General features: G+C 34.5%; 1 protein-coding gene across 2 annotated transcripts; it reads right to left on the minus strand.

The window, feature by feature from the left end:
- Nucleotides 1-2,956: 2,956 nt before the first annotated feature.
- Nucleotides 2,957-6,256, minus strand: LOC136226275 (pentatricopeptide repeat-containing protein At5g66520-like). Of its 2 annotated transcripts, XM_066014669.1 has the most exons (2): nucleotides 5,871-5,954; nucleotides 2,957-5,769 (listed from the first exon to the last, which is right to left on the minus strand). In XM_066014669.1, exon 2 carries the CDS (start codon nucleotides 5,746-5,748, stop codon nucleotides 4,432-4,434), a length of 1,317 nt encoding a protein of 438 aa, XP_065870741.1. In that variant the 5' UTR covers nucleotides 5,749-5,769; nucleotides 5,871-5,954; the 3' UTR covers nucleotides 2,957-4,431. The 2 variants fall into 2 exon arrangements, with proteins under 2 accessions (XP_065870741.1, XP_065870733.1); XM_066014661.1 differs by having other exon boundaries at nucleotides 2,957-6,256.
- Between the last annotated feature and the right edge of the window lie 13,294 nt (nucleotides 6,257-19,550).

Consider the following 19,550-nt stretch of genomic DNA (forward strand, 5'->3'; position numbering starts at 1 on the left):
CTGAGGACAAAGGTGTGGACCTAACATCTCTCCTTCAATATACTAGACTTACCCTGAAGTGTCTCTGATCCACCTTTGAATCCGCATAATAAAATTGGAGGTCAATATGTTAACAGTGAACAAAAACGATATGCTTGGGACTCCTTACAAGCTCTTATCTATCAATAAAGGTAAAAAGCCAAGTGAACTTTAAGATCAAAGAGTACCCATGTATCAGAGCATATTGGGTGACCATGAAATTACTATCAAACAGCATTTCCAGATAATGCTTCTATGGTCTTAGACCAAAAAGAGAGAGAGGGAGAGAGAGGAAGGATTCGTGTGGTAGGGAAAATTAATAGCACTTGACTATGATTCAAATTGACCTTAAGAAAGGTTATAATAGAGTACCAAAAGAGGTTCTTTCTTGGGTTTTAAAGAAGAAGCAATTTTTTGTCAAATATACCAATGCAAATGAAGACATATACAATGAAGTAAGCACCTTTGTGAAAACTCCAAGTGGAAAATCAATAGAATACGATTGGGATGCAAGTGTAAATTGGTATTGGAAATCCGACATTAAAAGAATATGAAAAGATTGAAGGGTATATAATTGGGAAAGCCCCTGACCCACTACCTAAAGGTTTTGGGTTGGATGTGTTATCAATCCCATAAATGTATTCTCTCACAAGACTCAAAGTTTCTCTCCAATGGCAAAGGCTCCCGGATCCTAACAGTTTACCCTATATATTTTTCAAGTAGTGAAAAACAAGGAGCTGATTATTATACCAACCACATCAAATATTAAGCTTTTTTTTCCTTTCTATTCCAATATAAATGTGTGCTTGTGATTTTTACTAATAAGTCTTACCTCCATTGTGCAGCTCCCTTTGCCTCGATGCATTGAGTAGAATAAGGACAGAGCTGTCCTGTATCTTATTGCTGCTGCAAATGGATCAAGTTCCCTTTTAGAATCAAGGAAACTAATGAAATTCAAATAAAAATGTTGGTTATGGTATCCAGTTGTCGCCTTCCTTGCCAATTGTCAATTATGGTGTCATGTGTAGAGCCCCTTGCTTGGGGAGATCATGTAACTCCCTGACCTGAATGGTTCGCTGTCTCTTGGCATTTTCAGCCTGTTGATAATGCTCGGTGTAGTTTCCTTTTTGTGGCTTCAAGTTTCATATGGACACCACTTCATCTGGACACTTGAATTTATCATTTTGAAGGCTTTTTCTTGCTTATGATCTTGTCAATTTTCCGCTCAAACTTTACTTCGTTGTTTGATTTTTGTTTAATGTTTTGTTTCAGAGGTCTCCCAGGACCAGAAGCAGCTATTGGTGTACTTGGCATCACTAAAGATGAAAATGGTGATGGAGACTGCAAGAGAGAGATGGAGGCAATGGTCTTAATAAGGATGATGAAGATATTGCTGTTGAGGCTGGAGGCACTAAGAGAGCAAAGTCACTAGCAGCGACAGGGATGATAACAAATTTGTTGGAGAGATGAATATGAATGTGAATGATCAAATCCCAAGTAATTTAACTTACGGAGAGTTAGTGGCCTTGACCGCAAGTTAAATTACTTAGGATTTGATCATTCACAATCACATTTACATTCACCTCCCCAACAAATTTGTTGTAGCTGCTATTGACTTTGCTCTCTTGGTGCTTCCAGCCTCGATAGCAATACCTTCATTATCATCATTAAGAACATTGTCTCCATCTCTTCTCTTGTAGTCTCCATCATCATTTTTATCTTTAGTGATGCCACATAAGCCACCAATCGCTGCATAGGAGACCTCTGAAACAAAAAAAAAAAAATTGGACAAAAATCAAACAATGAAGCAAAGGTTAAGTGAAAAACTGACAAAATCATAAGCAAGAGAAAGCCTTCAAATATTCAAAATGATAAATTCAAGTGTCCGGATGAAGATGGTGTCGAGATGAATCTTAAACCCAAACTACATAAGCATTATCAACCGGCTCAAAATGCCAAGAGACAACAAACCATACGGGTCATGGAGTTACATGATCTCCCCAAGCAAGGGGCTCTACACATGAAACCTGAAAACCATAATCGACAATTGGCACACGGAAGACGACAACTGGAAACCATAACGGACAGATTTATTTAGATTTCAGTTTCCTTGATTCTAAAAGAGAACTTGATCCATTTACAGCAGCAATAAGAATTATATGCACTTATCTTTAGTGGAGCAAGGCCATTCTGAATTATATGCACTCTTCCAACAACACATCAACTATGGCACTTAAGATTCTAAAAATTTGTTCAATGACTCCATATAGTGCTGAGAATTCATGGCACTATCAGTGTCTCATTAGTAACTATGATACATTTAGTTTTCATTTCCCTACTTAATGATGCCAAGACCCAAACCAGTTCCCCCATCATAACATTAGGGGAACCCATAACCGAGAACGCAACAACAAATACATTGATTTCAATCATGCTACAGCCAGGGACTTCATTTTGAATCCCCATCTCTTTCATTGAGGTTCTAATTCTCTTCGCGTCGCTGTATCTACCAGCTTTCGCATATATATATCACATAGAAAGCATGGTTTAGCGGCTCCAAATCAATTAAATACTTTGCCTGGATGTGAAAACTCCAAGTGGAAAATCAATAGAATACATTGGGATGCAAGTGTGAGTTGGTATTGGAAACCCGACATTAAAAGAATATGAGATGCTTGAAGGGTATATAATTGGGACCCTGACCCACTACCTAAAGGTTTTGGGTTGGATGTGTTATCAATCCCATAAATGTATTCTTTCACAAGACTCAAAGTTTCTCTGGCAAAGGCTACCGGATCCTAACAGTTTACCCTATATATTTTTCAAGTAGTGAAAAACAAGGAGATGATTATTATACCAACCACATCAAATATTACGCTTTTTTTCCTTTCTATTCCAATATAAATGAGTGCTTCTGATTTTTACTAATAAGTCTTACCTCCATTGTGCAGCTCCCTTTGCCTCGATGCATTGAGTAGAATAAGGACAGAGCTGTCCTATATCTTTTTGCTGCTGCAAAATGGATAGAATCAAGTAAACTAATGAAATTCAAATAAATCTGTTGGTTATGGTTTCCAGTTGTCGCCTTCCTTGCCAATTGTCAATTATGGTTTCCAGGTTTCATGTGTAGAAACTTGGGGAGATCATGTAACTCCATGACCTATATGGTTCGCTGTCTCTTGGCATTTTCAGAATGTTGATAACGCTCCTGTAGTTTCATCCGGACACTTGAATTTATCATTTTGAAGGCTTTATCTTGCTTACGATCTTGTCAATTTTCTGCTCAACCTTTGCTTCGTTTGATTTTTGTTCAATGTTTTGTTTCAGAGGTCTCCCAGGACCAGAAGCAGCGATTGGTGTACTTGACATCACTAAAGATGAAAATGACGGTGAAGAATGCGGGAGAAGAGATGGAGGCAATGGTCTTAATAATGATGATGAATGTATTGCTACTGAGGCTGGAGGCAGTAAGAGAGCAAAGTCAATACCAGCTATAGGGATGATAACAAATTGGCCGGAGAGGTGAATGTAAATATGAATGTGAATTATCAAATCCTAAGTAATTTAAGTTATGGAGAGTAGAGGCCTTGACAGATGAGATCTAATCCACAACTCAATCTCATCCGTCAAGACCTCTAACTCTCCATAAGTTAAATTACTTCGGATTTGATCATTCACAATCACAGGTACATTCACATCTCCAACAAATTTGTTATCATCCTGTAGCTGCTATCGACTTTGCTCTCTTGTTGCCTCAATAGCAATACCTTCATCTTCATCTTCATCATTAAGACCATTGTCTCCATCTCTTCTCTTGTAGTCTCCATCGTCATTTTCATCTTTAGTGATGCACATAAGCCACAATTAGCTGCTTTTGGTCATAGGAGACCTCTGAAACAAAACATTCGACAAAAATCAAACAATGAAGAAAAGGTTGAGCGAAAAACTGACAAGATAATAAGCAAGAGAAAGCCTTCAAATATTCAAAATGACAAATTCAAGTGTCCGGATGAAGTTGGTGTCTAGATGAAACTTAAAGCCACAAAAAGGAAACTACAGGCACATTATCTAAAGACTCAAAATGCCAAGAGACATCACACCATACAGGTCAGGGAGTTACATGATCTCCCCAAGCAAGGGGCTCTACACATAGAAACCTGAAAACCATAATTGACAATTGGCACAAGGAAGACGACAACTGGAAACCATTACGGACAGATTTATTTGGATTTCATTAGTTTCCTTGATTCTAAAAGAGAACTTGATCCATTTACAGCAGCAATAAGAATTATATGCACTCATCTTTAGTGGAGCAAGGCCATTCTGAATTAATATGCACTCTTCCAACAACACATCAACTATGGCACTTGAAGATTCTAAAAATGTGTTCAATGACTCCATAGTGCTGAGAATTCATGGCTCTATCAGTGTCTCATTAGTAACTATGATACATTTAGTTTTCATTTCCCTACTTAATGATGCCAAGACCGAAACCAGTTCCCCCATCATAACATTAGGGGAACCCAAAACGGAGAACTCAACAACAAATCCATTGATTTCAATCATGCTACAGCCAGGGACTTCCTTTTGAATCCCCATCTCTTTCATTGAGGTTCTAATTCTCTTTGCGTCACTGTATCTACCAGCTTTTGCATATATATCACATAAGTTGGCATAGAAAGCATGGTTTAGTGGCTCCAAATCAATTAAATACTTAGCCACTTTTTCCCCCAATTGAACATTTCCATGCATTTGGCATCCTCCTAATAAAGCACCCCAAACAAAGACATCAGGCTCCATCGACATGTTTCTAATAACTTCCTCTGCTTCTTCAAATAATCCAGCCCTACCAAGTAAATCAACAAAGCAAGCATAGTGATGAATTTGAGGCTCAACTGAGTAAATCTGTTTCATTGCATAAAAACACCAGCGACCTAACTCTACAAATCCAGAATGAGCAGAAGCTGACAATAACCCTACAAATGTCACATGGTTAGGCTTTACCCCTTCTGCTTGCATCTCTTTGAATACATCAAACGCCTCTTTACCATATCCATGAAGTGCAAGAACTGAAATCATAGCCGTCCATGCCAAGGTGTCTTTCTGAGATATTTCCCTGAAGATCTCATAAGCTCTTTCCAGACAGCCGCTTTTACCATACATGTCAACTAATGCAGTCCCAATCACCATGTCACATTCTAAACCACTTCTCCTTAAATAACTATGCACCCACTTGCCATGATCGATGGCACCAAGTGAAGCACAAGCTGAAATTACACTAGCAATGGTAATCTTATCTGCTCTAATTACATTGATATCGCTGAGACACTGCATTTCATGAAACAATTCCAAAGCATCCTTTGGCCGGCCGCCCTGAACTAACCCTGTTATAATAGAATTCCAAGTAATGATATTCCTATCCTTCATTTCTCGAAACAAATCAAAAGCCTCATCGAGATTTCCACTTCTCAAATACCCAATAATCATCGAATTCCAAGAAACAACATCTCTGTCAACCATTTCATCAAACACCTTCCTTGCACTATTCGCAAACCCACAAGCCGAATAAAAACTTATCAACGAATTTCGAACAAAGAGATCGTTATGAAGCCCAAGCTTAACAGCTTGCCCATGAATACTTCTACCAGTGCCTAAAGATTGCCGCTTTGTGCATTCTTTTATAAGAAACGGAAACGTGAGGCAATCAGGTGAGATGCCCTTACAGAGCATTTGCTTGTACAGTATCAGAGACTGAGACAAATGGTTAGCATAATCTCGGTCAATAGATGCATAGGCCCTGATCATTATATTATAAATGGGGAGATTTGGGTACCTTATGCTTTGAAAAATACCTGTAGCGTAATCAAGAGAACCCGAATCTGAAAGTGCGGTTATAAATAGAAGACGGGAAATTAAGAAATGGTGGTCCTTTTGGCGTAAGAGCGGAGACAACAAGATTTGGGCATGGAGTTGTTTGAGTTGGACGGGGTTCTTGCATTGTTGTAGCAAGTGCGAAATTAGGTTCTTGAAAAAGAGCCCTTGAGATTCAAGCATCTTCCCTGCTACAGAAAGTTGGATACTTCGCCATTTAAGGCGGGAGATGCTGTAATTTCAAAGGAATTCAATTAATTTTTGGGTAAAAAAAAAAACAAACGAACTGTGTGTTTTGTAAGCGGTACCATATGCCCATGAAGCATCATGGTTACATATGCTCGAATCCTTTCAATTAGGATTCACATTCTTCTCGAGAATAGATTTGTTAGAATACATGTTACGGTGAATATTTCAGATTATATAGATGATTTGTTACCTTAAGGTGTTACCTTAATTCTAGCCTTAGATGGCTGGATTACCTTAAATCTAGTCTTAAATTAGGCAGTTGATTTGATACCTTAATTCTAGCTTTAGATGGCTCGATTACCTTAAATCTAGTTTTAGAACTCGTTTGTTTTAGCTAATGTTTATTGAAGTAAAAAAACAAATAGGAATATGAAAATGAGCAACCAAACACCGTTATAAATTAGGTAGTTGATTTGTTACCTTAATTAAGAACTTAAACGATCAAACCTTAGATGGCTCCATTGTATTTAAGCTTATTTTGACTAATGAGATAATCGGCAAATTATTTTACGCTCTTAGGGCTCTCTTCTCTTCTATCTTCTGTCGGGCCTTCTCTTCTCGTCCTTTTTCCTCCTAATTTGTTCTTTCCGCTATGGCGGAGAACACATTTCACTCAGCTCTTGTTGTGTCAAACATAAAAAAAAAAAAACCATATATGTGACCTTTGAATTAGAGAATGTTCAATACTCAAAATGGGTGAAATTATTTTAATATCTGTTTTACCGGCGGGAAACATATATTAAACACATGAATCTGTTTCCGCGGATCAAACATCTAGAATTGATGATAGAAAATAATCCCTTTTCACCGAGGATGTAGAGATGTTCTCGTTGATCTTTACATAATATAAGGATCACAAGTGGCAACCACTCTACGTTCACACTTGCACCAAAAAGCTCTAATTGCACCTCGAATCTTTTCAGAAGAATTCAGCCACCAAGTCTCACAAGGGAGGGGTGGCGTTCTTCTAGCTCGGTAGGATGTAACTGGTGTCACAAGATGAGGAATTGAAATTCAAACTCCCTCCATGTTCCCACACACGCTGATGAGGACATCCTTTCTAGATCCTCTATTCAAGTCAGGCCTGGTGGATGCTCTAGTTAGTGCAAGAAGAATCACCGGACAAATCAAGGAACCTAAAAGGCGAATAAAACCTTGGTGAAGATTACACAAGCGAATCCCTCCTAAGTGTATCCAATAGGATTACTTCCTTGCCAATGAGACTAGTATTACTTCCTCCTGAATGAGACAGGTCTGACACCTGCCGGTATCATCCTATTTACTGTCTATGCCATTTGATCTCATTACTAGTTTACCTTTGATCTTTCTTTTCCTAAAGTATCCTTAGCTACAAGAAAGGGGTGAAACCCTAGTAAGGGTATTTACATGTATAGTTTTAAATTTAGGGGAAGTATTTAACCCCATTGTTTGTAAGGATAGGGCCGTTTTTAATCAATCAACAATGTTTCTCTTTGTGAGCAATGTTTTCATACATATATCTTAGGATCAACTCCTACTAGTTTAGCCAGTGAAGAAACTCTTTGGTGATTTACGATTAAAATCATCACGTTCGTCTTTAATCTATATCACAGACAACATATTCAACTGGATCTGTTGGTTGGTATTCGTTCATCGCTTCTATGTACTTTAGGGATTTTGTGTAGAGAGCTCTCTAGTTGATGTGCTAAGAAGCGTAACCTAATTTCACACATAGCTATTTATTTATATTTGACAGCTAAATGGAGAGAGAAAGTGGCACAAGATTTGGGGGAGGACGCTTCGGCTTCCCCCAAATTGATTTTTTTAAATCCAAATCCAATTTAAATTAATTACAATTTAATTATCTATTAAATTCAATTTAATATTAAATGTGCATTTATTATAATTATATTATTTTTTTAATAATCTATAGTTGTATTTATTTATATAACTAATATATAAAATGTACACCATTAAGTCCAATTTAACACTAAAAGGTACATTTATTATAATCTATAGTTATTTATATAACTAATATATAAAAGTATATTTATTAGCCATTAAATCCAATTTAATACTAAATGTACATTTATTTTAATTTATAGTTACATATATTTATATAACTAATATATAAATATGCTTATTTAATTTCGATTTCGATTAAATATTAATCTAATTAAATGTTTTGGCCTTTGTCAAGAGGGGGAGACTATGAAGTGCGAACAAGCTATCAAGTTGTCCTTAAATTCAATTGGGTTCTGAGTGATTTGACAGAGAGTTCATCGGGTCCCAACAGGTTATGGAATAAAGTATAGAAGCTCAAATTACCTCCTAAAGTTCTTCATTTTATTTGGACTTGTTATCATAATTACTTACCATGTCCATCTAACTTAATATGTAAAAATATTAAAGTGGACAACTCTTGCTATTTTGTGGTGCACTTGATGGGTCACTGATTCGCTTATTTAAATTTTGTTTTCGCACTAAACATAGATGGAAGGGACGTGGGCTCTCATAGAAAGTATACAAAGCGGATGGACTTGAATGTTTGAAATGTTGAAGGTGTTCAAAGGCCATGGATGATTTTGCCTCATTTTGTGCTTCTCTTTAGATGATATGGTTTGATCACAATAGGATCACACATGGAGGAAAAATGTTCAATGATGAGGTAATTTTACGTGGGGCTCGGACTGCAATTGATCAAGCAAATGTCTCTTTTGCTCCAAACCGTGGGGTAAACATTAGATACAGAGATAGATTCCTCCTCCAACCGATATTGTCAAATTAAATTGTGATGCGACTTTCCCTAGTGGAAGTAGTATGGGTGCAGCGGGCTTCATTGCTTGGAATTTCAAAGGAGATGTGCTTATGAGGGGTGTTGGTCAGTCATTCATGCTAAATTACTTGCAATTTTGAATGGTGTGACTTTTGTAAAGAATTATGGTTTCGTGCGGATCATGGTTTGCAAAGATGTTGTTGACGCTATAATAGGTGTTAATGATGTGAGATACACAGATCTTGTGGCTTCTTCTATCTGTGGCCATCTCTTTTCTTATCTCGAGCTTCATTTTTGAAGGTCATTCTCATAACTCTGTTGCTCACGAACTTGCTAAGTGTGGTATTAGTTTACCCTCCCCTCAAATCTTAATTGAAGATTTTCCTTCATTTACTTCATCATGTATTGATTTTATTCCTTCTAGTTAGTACAAGATGATGTTGCTATAAAAAAATATCTTATCATGTCCAATAATATATATATATATATTGATTAATTTCATCCAATGAATAAATCTCTAACTATAGTATTCTTTTTCCTGCTGACGTTTCGAGTCTAATTTAATTCAATTAACACTACTAGAAAATGTTTGATTACGACGGAAATTTCCGTCAGTAAACATCAAAATTCCGTCAGTAAAGTGCTTTACTGATGGAAAGCTGACGGAAAGAAAACCGTCAAGTATACACACGTCAGTAAAACCTTTTGACGGAATAATGAGCTGACGAATCGTTGACGGAAATTATCCGTCAATACGTTCTGACGTTTCTATTGACATGGAAAACCGTCAAAACTTATGCCGTTATGTTAGACGGATATATTTTGACAGTATACTGACGGAAATTTCCGTCAGTAAATTTAAAATCAAAATGTTTGAAATAAATAAAATATATTTGCATTGATTTTACAATTATAATTCCAAAATTAAAAAATAAACATTATTTGCTAACTTTCAACATTTGGATTGAAGGAATCTAATTATAAACCAATATGGTACTTTCGGTCAACAGTTTTTAGTTAAACTGTAAATACAAAAATAAGCATAAACAAGTAAATATTGGTTTAGAGTGTTTCCAAGTAAATTAGTTCGGCTAGCAAGTGCTTTGAGACAAGGTAATAGACCATGTATGGAGCGGATGTGACTTTTTTCCGATAAACCTTGCTCTTGAATGTGGCCTTCGCAACAATTTCTAGACCATTCATCTTTTATGCATGCCATTTTCAGCTGAAAGTAGAAACCGATGTGTTAGGTTGCATTAGAATAGTCTATTTGCAACTCCATCAAGTTATATGCAGTTAAAAATATATATTCTAGAAAGAAGAAAAATAACTAATTTAACCCATGTAATCACATAATAAAAATAATATGACAAACTTTTTAATAAAAATTATCTCACTAAATGTGACAATACCAAAATATAACAACTTTTCATTTAATCATCTTTGAAATAGGGATGTGCTAGGCGCCTAGACTAAACCAAACTGTGAGTCGATCGATCGCAAGGATCTAGACCTATGAAGCACCGATATGGGTACAGACTAAATTCCCATTTCTTCAAAAACCATGAGACTATTTTGGTACCTTATCCCAAAATTTTACTATTATGTACGTTGGGATAATTTGCATTTTACCAAAAATGATAAGGAAAAATTTAGATATTATGCTATTAAAGAATTACTTACCTTTGAGGCCAAAAGTATGAGCTATAAACCAGAACTGTCTTATTGTATTCCCCACTACCAACCTCATAATAATACCAAGTGTCAAACTACAAAATTTGGATTAAGAATCAATGTAATTTCTATGGATTCAAACAGTTTGTGAAAGTTCAGGTAATAGGCAAGCAAATACGTTGCTTCTCCTCATCAAACCTTAATAAAATAGAATTTCATAAACATTAACTCACATTACTAGTACCCAAGACGTTGCTTCTTCTCCTCATCAATGCCAACCAAACCAACAAACAATTGCACCACCTAAAGCTCTCCAATCTGCCAGATTTAGCATAATGTCATCTAAATAATTCGATGCATTTAAATAAATGATTAAGGAACAAGTATTGAATAATAATATCAATGGTTCTATAGTTCGCACATCATTCTTCATAAAGTGTAAACTATAACTACTCAGAAAATTGGAAACATCAGAAATGAAGGAACACATAAGACAATTACAACTACTCAAAATTAAGAAATACATGAAAATAAGAGGATGGGTTTTAAATTTGTCTCGATGAATCAACATATGACTCAATATGCAAAAGAATTTGAAGAATTGACTAGCAGAGGCCAAGAAGGCAGTAAAAATTGACAGGATCAGAAACTAAAAATATAGGAATAAAAACTGAATAAGAAAACAAAAAAAGAGACAAACATAGAAATTCAGCAGAAATTAGTAAATCTTACAAGCATGCTTTAGACATGAAAGGAAAAAACGTATGCATGGGGTAAATTCTGTAAACCACTGAGTGAGGTAATACCATTTGCACAGAAATAAAAAAACACTATTATAATAACAAAACGAAGTAGAAATTATGCATAAATATCTGATACCATAAAACAGAAACTAGGAATGGTTGTAAGCAATCACAAAGCTAGATTTAAAACAGTGGCCAGAGATCACAACACATTAAAAAGAACTCATATTGAAAACCAGTACAATAAAGCAAGAAAATCTGAAGAGAGAACAATGATGTCTATTATTTCTTGCGGTTAATTCAACAACTGCTTCCTTCTCTATCAATTCTTCAAATAGACACCACAAAAAAGGGAATATAAAATCAATAAGGCCAAAATTAGACCATAAGCGTGATGAGAGAATTGCCGAAGTTCCAATTTGAGCTTGACAATCAATGAAGTTGTTACAAACACCAAGAAGATTGGCATTGGGCGCATCATAGAAAGTCTCATTTTCTTGCTCCATAACTTGCGGATCAGGATCAGATTTTCTCTTACAGTAGCTCTTTTGGACAAGCAGCCCTGAGCACGAGATATAGGCAACAAAAATTAGGAATTTACAATTATAAGACGAGCACGCTCAAAGCTTCTTTTCCACAAGGGAGAAGAACATTGATGTGAAGCAGTCCTTGAAGTCAAATGCTTGCCCTTAAAAATATTTTCACAGTATATGCATAGTCTCAAATTACTAGTATTCACTTCTTACAAAATAAATGACAAACATACATAGTCTCATATTTCATTTCATCTTAACTACTCGCATACATGGATTCTAAAATCTGGCTCTTAATTGAATATTCGCTAGCTAAGCCTCATTCTGTTATATTGAGATAAGAAATTAGGGGTTTATGATAAAACCCAAGAAAGCATTGCCGCCTCCAATCGCTTCAAAGTAGCCCTTAAGCATTTCAAGTTCTGATTCTCTAAATAAGAAATTTTGAAATTGTAAAATTGTTTATCATTGCATCATTTATCTCAAAAACATGAAAACCAAGCATGTTAAAGGGTAAACAATACACACCTTAGATGGAGACAGCATCAGAACTTGCAACAGCCTCTGAAATGCAACTATCGCGCTGCGCGGCTCGGGAGCAGACCAATCGTTGTGGGGATCGCCTTTCGCCCCATACATAGAATCGCCATTTTTGTCTGAAAGTAGAAGTCGCTGCCGAGTAGAGATGAGTAGCGGCCATGAAAGAAACCCTAGGGTTTCGGAATGGAGAGAAAAAGGGAGAGGCAAAGAACATGCGCATAAATGGGTTAAAAAACCCTACACTCAGAACTTAAGAATATATAGAGGTCATCTGATCTAATCTTAGCCGTCTAGCCAATTAGAAATCAACGGTTGATGTTCCATGGAGATTGCAAGGGATTTGATTATTAAAATACAAACACATAGTTAAACAACAAGTCAAATTGGCGAAACGGTGTGATCAGTTACTAGTAAGCCTGAGGCAGGAGTTCGATTCCGGCAACTCCCATTCCGCCTATTTTGGTATGTGATGTTAATTTTCTTTTTCTATAATTTTCTTTTAAAATCGAAATCATTCCAGCAAACCCTAAGACTATATATGTGATGTAATTTTGTTAAATATTAATTAAATACTGCAAGGATTGTAAATAAAAAAACTCATGCAATAAAATAATTAAATAACAAAAAATTATATATCCAAGAATTGGAAACTCATATGACAAAAAGTTACATTTCATACAAAAAATTGTTCATGAAAATTCTATTAAATAAAAAAGATATATATACTTTGGTTTAAAATTTGAAAATGCATTCATTTTTAACAATTTAATGTTTTTTGACGGAATTCCGTCAACATTTCCGTCAGAATCCATCATTCTTATTGACGGAAAATATTTCCTTCAATAATTTCCATCAAAAAAAATGGAGGGAATGTTCCCGCTTTAATATTTGACGGGATATACATTCCGTCAAGAATATCCGTCAAACATATTGACGGAATACATATTGACGGAATTTCGTCAGATTTTACTGACGGATTATATTCCGTCAGAAAATTCCGTCAGTAAACAGATATTTTCTAGTAGTGTAAATTAATTCCAAGTCTATAACTCATTGAACATAACTTGTCTAAGTTATTCCCAAATTGACTTTTGTTGAATCTCCTGAGAGTGCGATCCCGTAGGCCTATCTAGTACCGGTTGTAGGTCTGAAAGTTACTTTCGAACTGTAAATTATAAACAAACTCATGTAAGTTGTTTATAATCAACCAAATCAAATAGTAATATCATATACGATGAACAGAGAACCTAATAGTAATATCAAGATTAATCTGTTACTATATAATATCAAGTCCATCATAAAGTTATAGTCAAGTCACCTGCATCTGTTGCTCAGACATTTCTTAATCTCCTAGTGAACTGATAAGTTCGAATAAGCAATATCTCATTGGTGTATTTGGGTGTGGCCACACGCTTTTCAGATCCATTAATCAAGTGGTCAGTGATATCTTATCTCGATATGGGATTTAGCAATCTCTTGCTTCACTCGTGGCTTCTAAGCACACGCAGCACACCTGACTAAACTCATACTTGTCACCTTGTTATACCCCCGTTTGGCGATTAATCAAAGTGAACCACAAGTCATCTAGGACCCAAGGTGAACATCGGTCTAAGGACTCAAATTCGAGTATTACATGAGAACCACATATAGCTCTGTTAACCATGTGGTGTTCTCATGGCGGATCATCCAGAGTTTATCGTTTTACAAACCCTAATGCCCTTGATTTGTCACCCAGTATTTGTAACCGGTGAAACACCATTATAATCAAGGCTTTTTAATTAGTTATCGTTCCCACGATAATAACGGGTCTGTGATATTTAGATTAGTATCTTATTGCCTCATGTCTTCACTTGAACAGGTTCTCAACCCGCTAAACGTGAGCAAATTGCTAATCATAGATACTCTGGTATTCAATTTGCATAAGTAAAATGACTTAACAAATTATTTCCTTACAGTTAATGTTTCTGTCAGATACAACATCTCGGGACTAGGGCATACTCCAACAACCCCCCCCCCCAACAGAATGACTAATAATGTCACCAAAGTCACCCACGCAACACTATGCTAGGGAGAATCGTCTTTAAGAGCATGACGGAGTTCCCATGAATCTTTGTGGCGTTGTGTCTCGGGGAAGCCATAAAAACCTGGAATCCTCCAATTCGGTAAGTTTTTAATCAAGACAATTGTCAAACCCGACCCAAAACGGCATCGGATATGAACAGAAGACAGGATAACGAACTTCTAACAGTCTAAAAACCAAACTTATTTTCTAACAGATAAAAATTTATTTGGACTACCTAAAATTTTAATAATAATTTGGCTTGGACTTGATAATTCTATCAAGCTTCCTACGTATCCCGAATACCTTTGAATATTTAAATCGAGAATCAAAACCACGTAGTTCTACCTATTTTAACATTTTATCAAAAGCTAGTTTATGAACAAATAACCGTCTTATCAAATCAAATCGTAATCAAATAGACATTTTTATCAAACCAACTCATAATCAAATAAATTGCTTTAATAAACCGATTTGTAAACCAACTCGTAAAACATTGTATTTCAAATCATCAAACATTGTCAAAGCGTAATACAAAATTTACGTGTGTCCATCCTCGAATTCCACCCGTGTAGTTTCTTATAACATCAATAATATCAATAATCGAGATATCTCGTTCCTTGCCTAACGTTAGGACTACCAGCCGTGCACTCTGGCCATACCGCCATTAGATATGGTCTTATCATAACATCAATCATATCAATAATCGAGATATCTCATTCATATCTCGCTTTGCCTAACGTTAGGACTACCAGTCGTGCACTCTGGCCATACCGCCATTAGATATGGTCTTACAACTTACAACTCCTACCCCGGGCAATCCTAGATGAACAAAATCATTTTATCTTTCTTTCAAAATATCACAACATAAAAAAAAATCATATTTGGACTTCAATCCAAATCACATAACCACAACAGCTTTCTCAATCCAATCCAAAAACAATTCGTCACCGGAAGAGTTACGTGTAACACTAAACCGGTATGATTATTGTAGACTGCATATTCTGTTAGACTTGTTATCTTGTCTTAAGTCTGTTTGAACTAACTTTATATTCCAATTCTTCTACCAATTTTGTATTCTATTTTATACCCTATCTAATTGGAAAATATCAGTAATAGTCCTTCTAATTTATAACTTATTTTAATTCGATAAATTAACATCACTTAATTCTTATATAAAATTAAAGTTTAAACCAAATGTTTCTATTAGACCATTTATGTTCGTCACCGAAATTGTAATTTGTAACACTAAACTTGTATCGTTAATTCTGACCGAAGGTTCAGTTAGACTCGTGACACTGTTAAACGAGTGTTAATACCGAATTCAATTTCACTTCAGTAAATCTAAAGAACAACTGTCTGAATTTTATATTTTTTTATTAGTAGTTTATCGGCTTGATAAATTACTATCATAATCCTGTTAAAATTTCAAAAGTACTAGAACCGAACTTACTCAAAATCACACATAGAACATTTTTAAAAAAATAATTGAGATCCAAAATACAGTTACCGAAATATCGTCATCAGCCACCGATAATTAATCGGTATGGTCCATTGACAACTGATCCGAAATACCGTCGTCGATCACTAAAAATTACTCCTTTTTCTCTCCTTTTTCTTCTTCTTGTTTTAACCATATATTAGATGTTATATATATATATATATATATATTTTTAGAAATCAAATGCAAAGTTTGCGAAAACTTAAATGAGTCACCTATGCTTTAATATTGACAAGTGGTTTTAATACATTGATGCCACGATTTTTTCTTCCTATTCATTTATTCATTTTCTTTATTTATTATTTTAACAAACTATACATATAATACATATGATTTTCGAAATTGGAATAATAATAATTTTGATCGTTTTAGTTTATACTTTTTATAAAACGTACCCTACACTTTTAATTTACACAACGAGATATTAAATTAAACTCAATAATATACTTAAATATATAAATAAATGAACACTGTCTATTTTTAAAAAATCAAAATTAGAAATTTTAGACACGGATGTTACAATTCTCTCCACCTTAAAGAATTTCGTCCTCAAAATTCATATCGATTTTTTTTTCGATTTTCTTTTTAACTCACTATCGAACTAATAACCGTCAGAATTTCTATTTCCAAATTTTCATATTCCTAAATCACAATCCACATTATGTCCGAAGAAAATAACCGTTGCTCTGATACCAAAATGTCACACCCGACCCAAAACGGCATCGGATATGAACAGAAGACAGGATAACGAACTTCTAGCAGTCTAAAAACCAAACTTATTTTCTAACAGATAAAAATTTATTTGGACTACCTAAAATTTTAATAATAATTTGGCTTGGACTTGATAATTCTATCAAGCTTCCTACGTATCCCGAATACCTTTGAATATTTAAATCGAGAATCAAAACCACGTAGTTCTACCTATTTTAACATTTTATCAAAAGCTAGTTTATGAACAAATAACCGTCTTATCAAATCAAAACGTAATCAAATAGACATTTTTATCAAACCAACTCATAATCAAATAAATTGCTTTAATAAACCGATTTGTAAACCAACTCGTAAAACATTGTATTTCAAATCATCAAACATTGTCAAAGCGTAATACAAAATTTACGTGTGTCCATCCTTGAATTCCACCCGTGTAGTTTCTTATAACATCAATAATATCAATAATCGAGATATCTCGTTCCTTGCCTAACGTTAGGACTACCAGCCGTGCACTCTGGCCATACCGCCATTAGATATGGTCTTATCATAACATCAATCATATCAATAATCGAGATATCTCATTCATATCTCGTCTTGCCTAACGTTAGGACTACCAGTCGTGCACTCTGGCCATACCGCCATTAGATATGGTCTTACAACTTACAACTCCTACCCCGGGCAATCCTAGATGAACAAAATCATTTTATCTTTCTTTCAAAATATCACAACATAAAAAAAATCATATTTGGACTTCAATCCAAATCACATAACCACAACAGCTTTCTCAATCCAATCCAAAAACAATTCGTCACCGGAAGAGTTACGTGTAACACTAAACCGGTATGATTATTGTAGACTGCATATTCTGTTAGACTTGTTATCTTGTCTTAAGTCTGTTTGAACTAACTTTATATTCCAATTCTTCTACCAATTTTGTATTCTATTTTATACCCTATCTAATTGGAAAATATCAGTAATAGTCCTTCTAATTTATAACTTATTTTAATTCGATAAATTAACATCACTTAATTCTTATATAAAATTAAAGTTTAAACCAAACGTTTCTATTAGACCATTTATGTTCGTCACCGAAATTGTAATTTGTAACACTAAACTTGTATCGTTAATTCTGACCGAAGGTTCAGTTAGACTCGTGACACTGTTAAACGAGTGTTAATACCGAATTCAATTTCACTTCAGTAAATCTAAAGAACAACTGTCTGAATTTTATATTTTTTATTAGTAGTTTATCGGCTTGATAAATTACTATCATAATCCTGTTAAAATTTCAAAAGTACTAGAACCGAACTTACTCAAAATCACACATAGAACATTTTTAAAAAAATAATTGAGATCCAAAATACAGTTACCGAAATATCTTCATCAGTCACCGATAATTAATCGGTGTGGTCCATTGACAACTGATCCGAAATACCGTCGTCGATCACTAAAAATTACTCCTTTTTCTCTCCTTTTTCTTCTTCTTGTTTTAACCATATATTAGATGTTATATATATATATATATATATATATAGAAATCAAATGCAAAGTTTGCGAAAAACTTAAATGAGTCACCTATGCTTTAATATTGACAAGTGTAATACATTGATGCCACGTTTTTTTCTTCCTATTCATTTATTCATTTTCTTTATTTATTATTTTAACAAACTATACATATAATACATATGATTTTCGAAATTGGAATAATAATAATTTTGATCGTTTTAGTTTATACTTTTTATAAAACGTACCCTACACTTTTAATTTACACAACGAGATATTAAATTAAACTCAATAATATACTTAAATATATAAATAAATGAACATTGTCTATTTTTAAAAAATCAAAATTAGAAATTTTAGACACGGATGTTACAACAATAGCGTTATATGATTTAGGGAGGAAGAAATAATGTTAACCGAAATTTGATCCTTCCAAAGCATAGTTAATCCACCTTCATGTCCAATCTCATCTACTGTAAATAATCTGTCATAACTAATTTTCCTACAAACCTGGAAACTTTTTCGTTACTGATCATGGTTTCCATAAGGCTGGTGATCAAGGGCCTATAGTCGTGAACTAAGTCCAATAAAACATTGATTGTGTGTGGATTGTCCAATTCATGATAGTTCCAACTTAGTAAACGCATAATCTCAGACGAACTGGATTCCAAAACCCGCCCTATATCCATTTTTTGAAAGGATATCAACGTTAACTTCCATATTGCCTTCTTCGGCACATGGTCTTTTAGGGTCCAAGATAATTCCGCTTTCTGTTTATAATTGAAATCCTTATTTATCCTTCAAGTTGTTACTATGCAAAGTTCCACGATCGATGGGAAGTTTGTCAAATCTCCTATAACCTTAAGATTGAACTTTAGCACATCTAACTACCAAATTTGGTTGCAAAATTACACAGTTGCCCTCATTTTCAACCTTTGAAGGATCCCTTGGCCGGTCTTTTCCGATATGTAATCGTGTTCTTTTTAACTGGGCACGAAAATGACTTCCATATAGGTTTAGTAAAACTGTCGTATAATAAATTACAAAAAAAAAAAATTATGCACATCCAATAATATCGGAGTAAAAACAAAAAGTTCATATATGAAACTAATACATATCCAATCTTATCGAAAAGCACTTCAATGTTTGCCCCCTTTTGATAGGTTTACAAATATTAGTGGTAACTTTAATACGAAAATAGTTTTTCATTGTCTCTGTAAGTCTAAGACTTTGTTTGATAACTTACTTAATGACTTAAATTAAAATGTTAAGCGCTTATTTAATTTAAATGTGTTTGATAATAATTATTTCTCCACCACTTAAATTAGTAAATTAAGTTAAAAAACACTTATTTTGGTAAGTCAAAATATTTAACTTAACATTCTAAGTTAAA

This window comes from Euphorbia lathyris, chromosome 1 (assembly GCF_963576675.1).
Source record: "Euphorbia lathyris chromosome 1, ddEupLath1.1, whole genome shotgun sequence".
In the NCBI taxonomy this organism is placed as follows: domain Eukaryota; kingdom Viridiplantae; phylum Streptophyta; class Magnoliopsida; order Malpighiales; family Euphorbiaceae; genus Euphorbia; species Euphorbia lathyris.

What these genes read in the sequence shown, in the direction of transcription:
- LOC136226275 (XM_066014661.1), bottom strand. Translation starts at nt 6,072, where the DNA reads ATGCTTGAATCTCAAGGGCTCTTTTTCAAGAACCTAATTTCGCACTTG.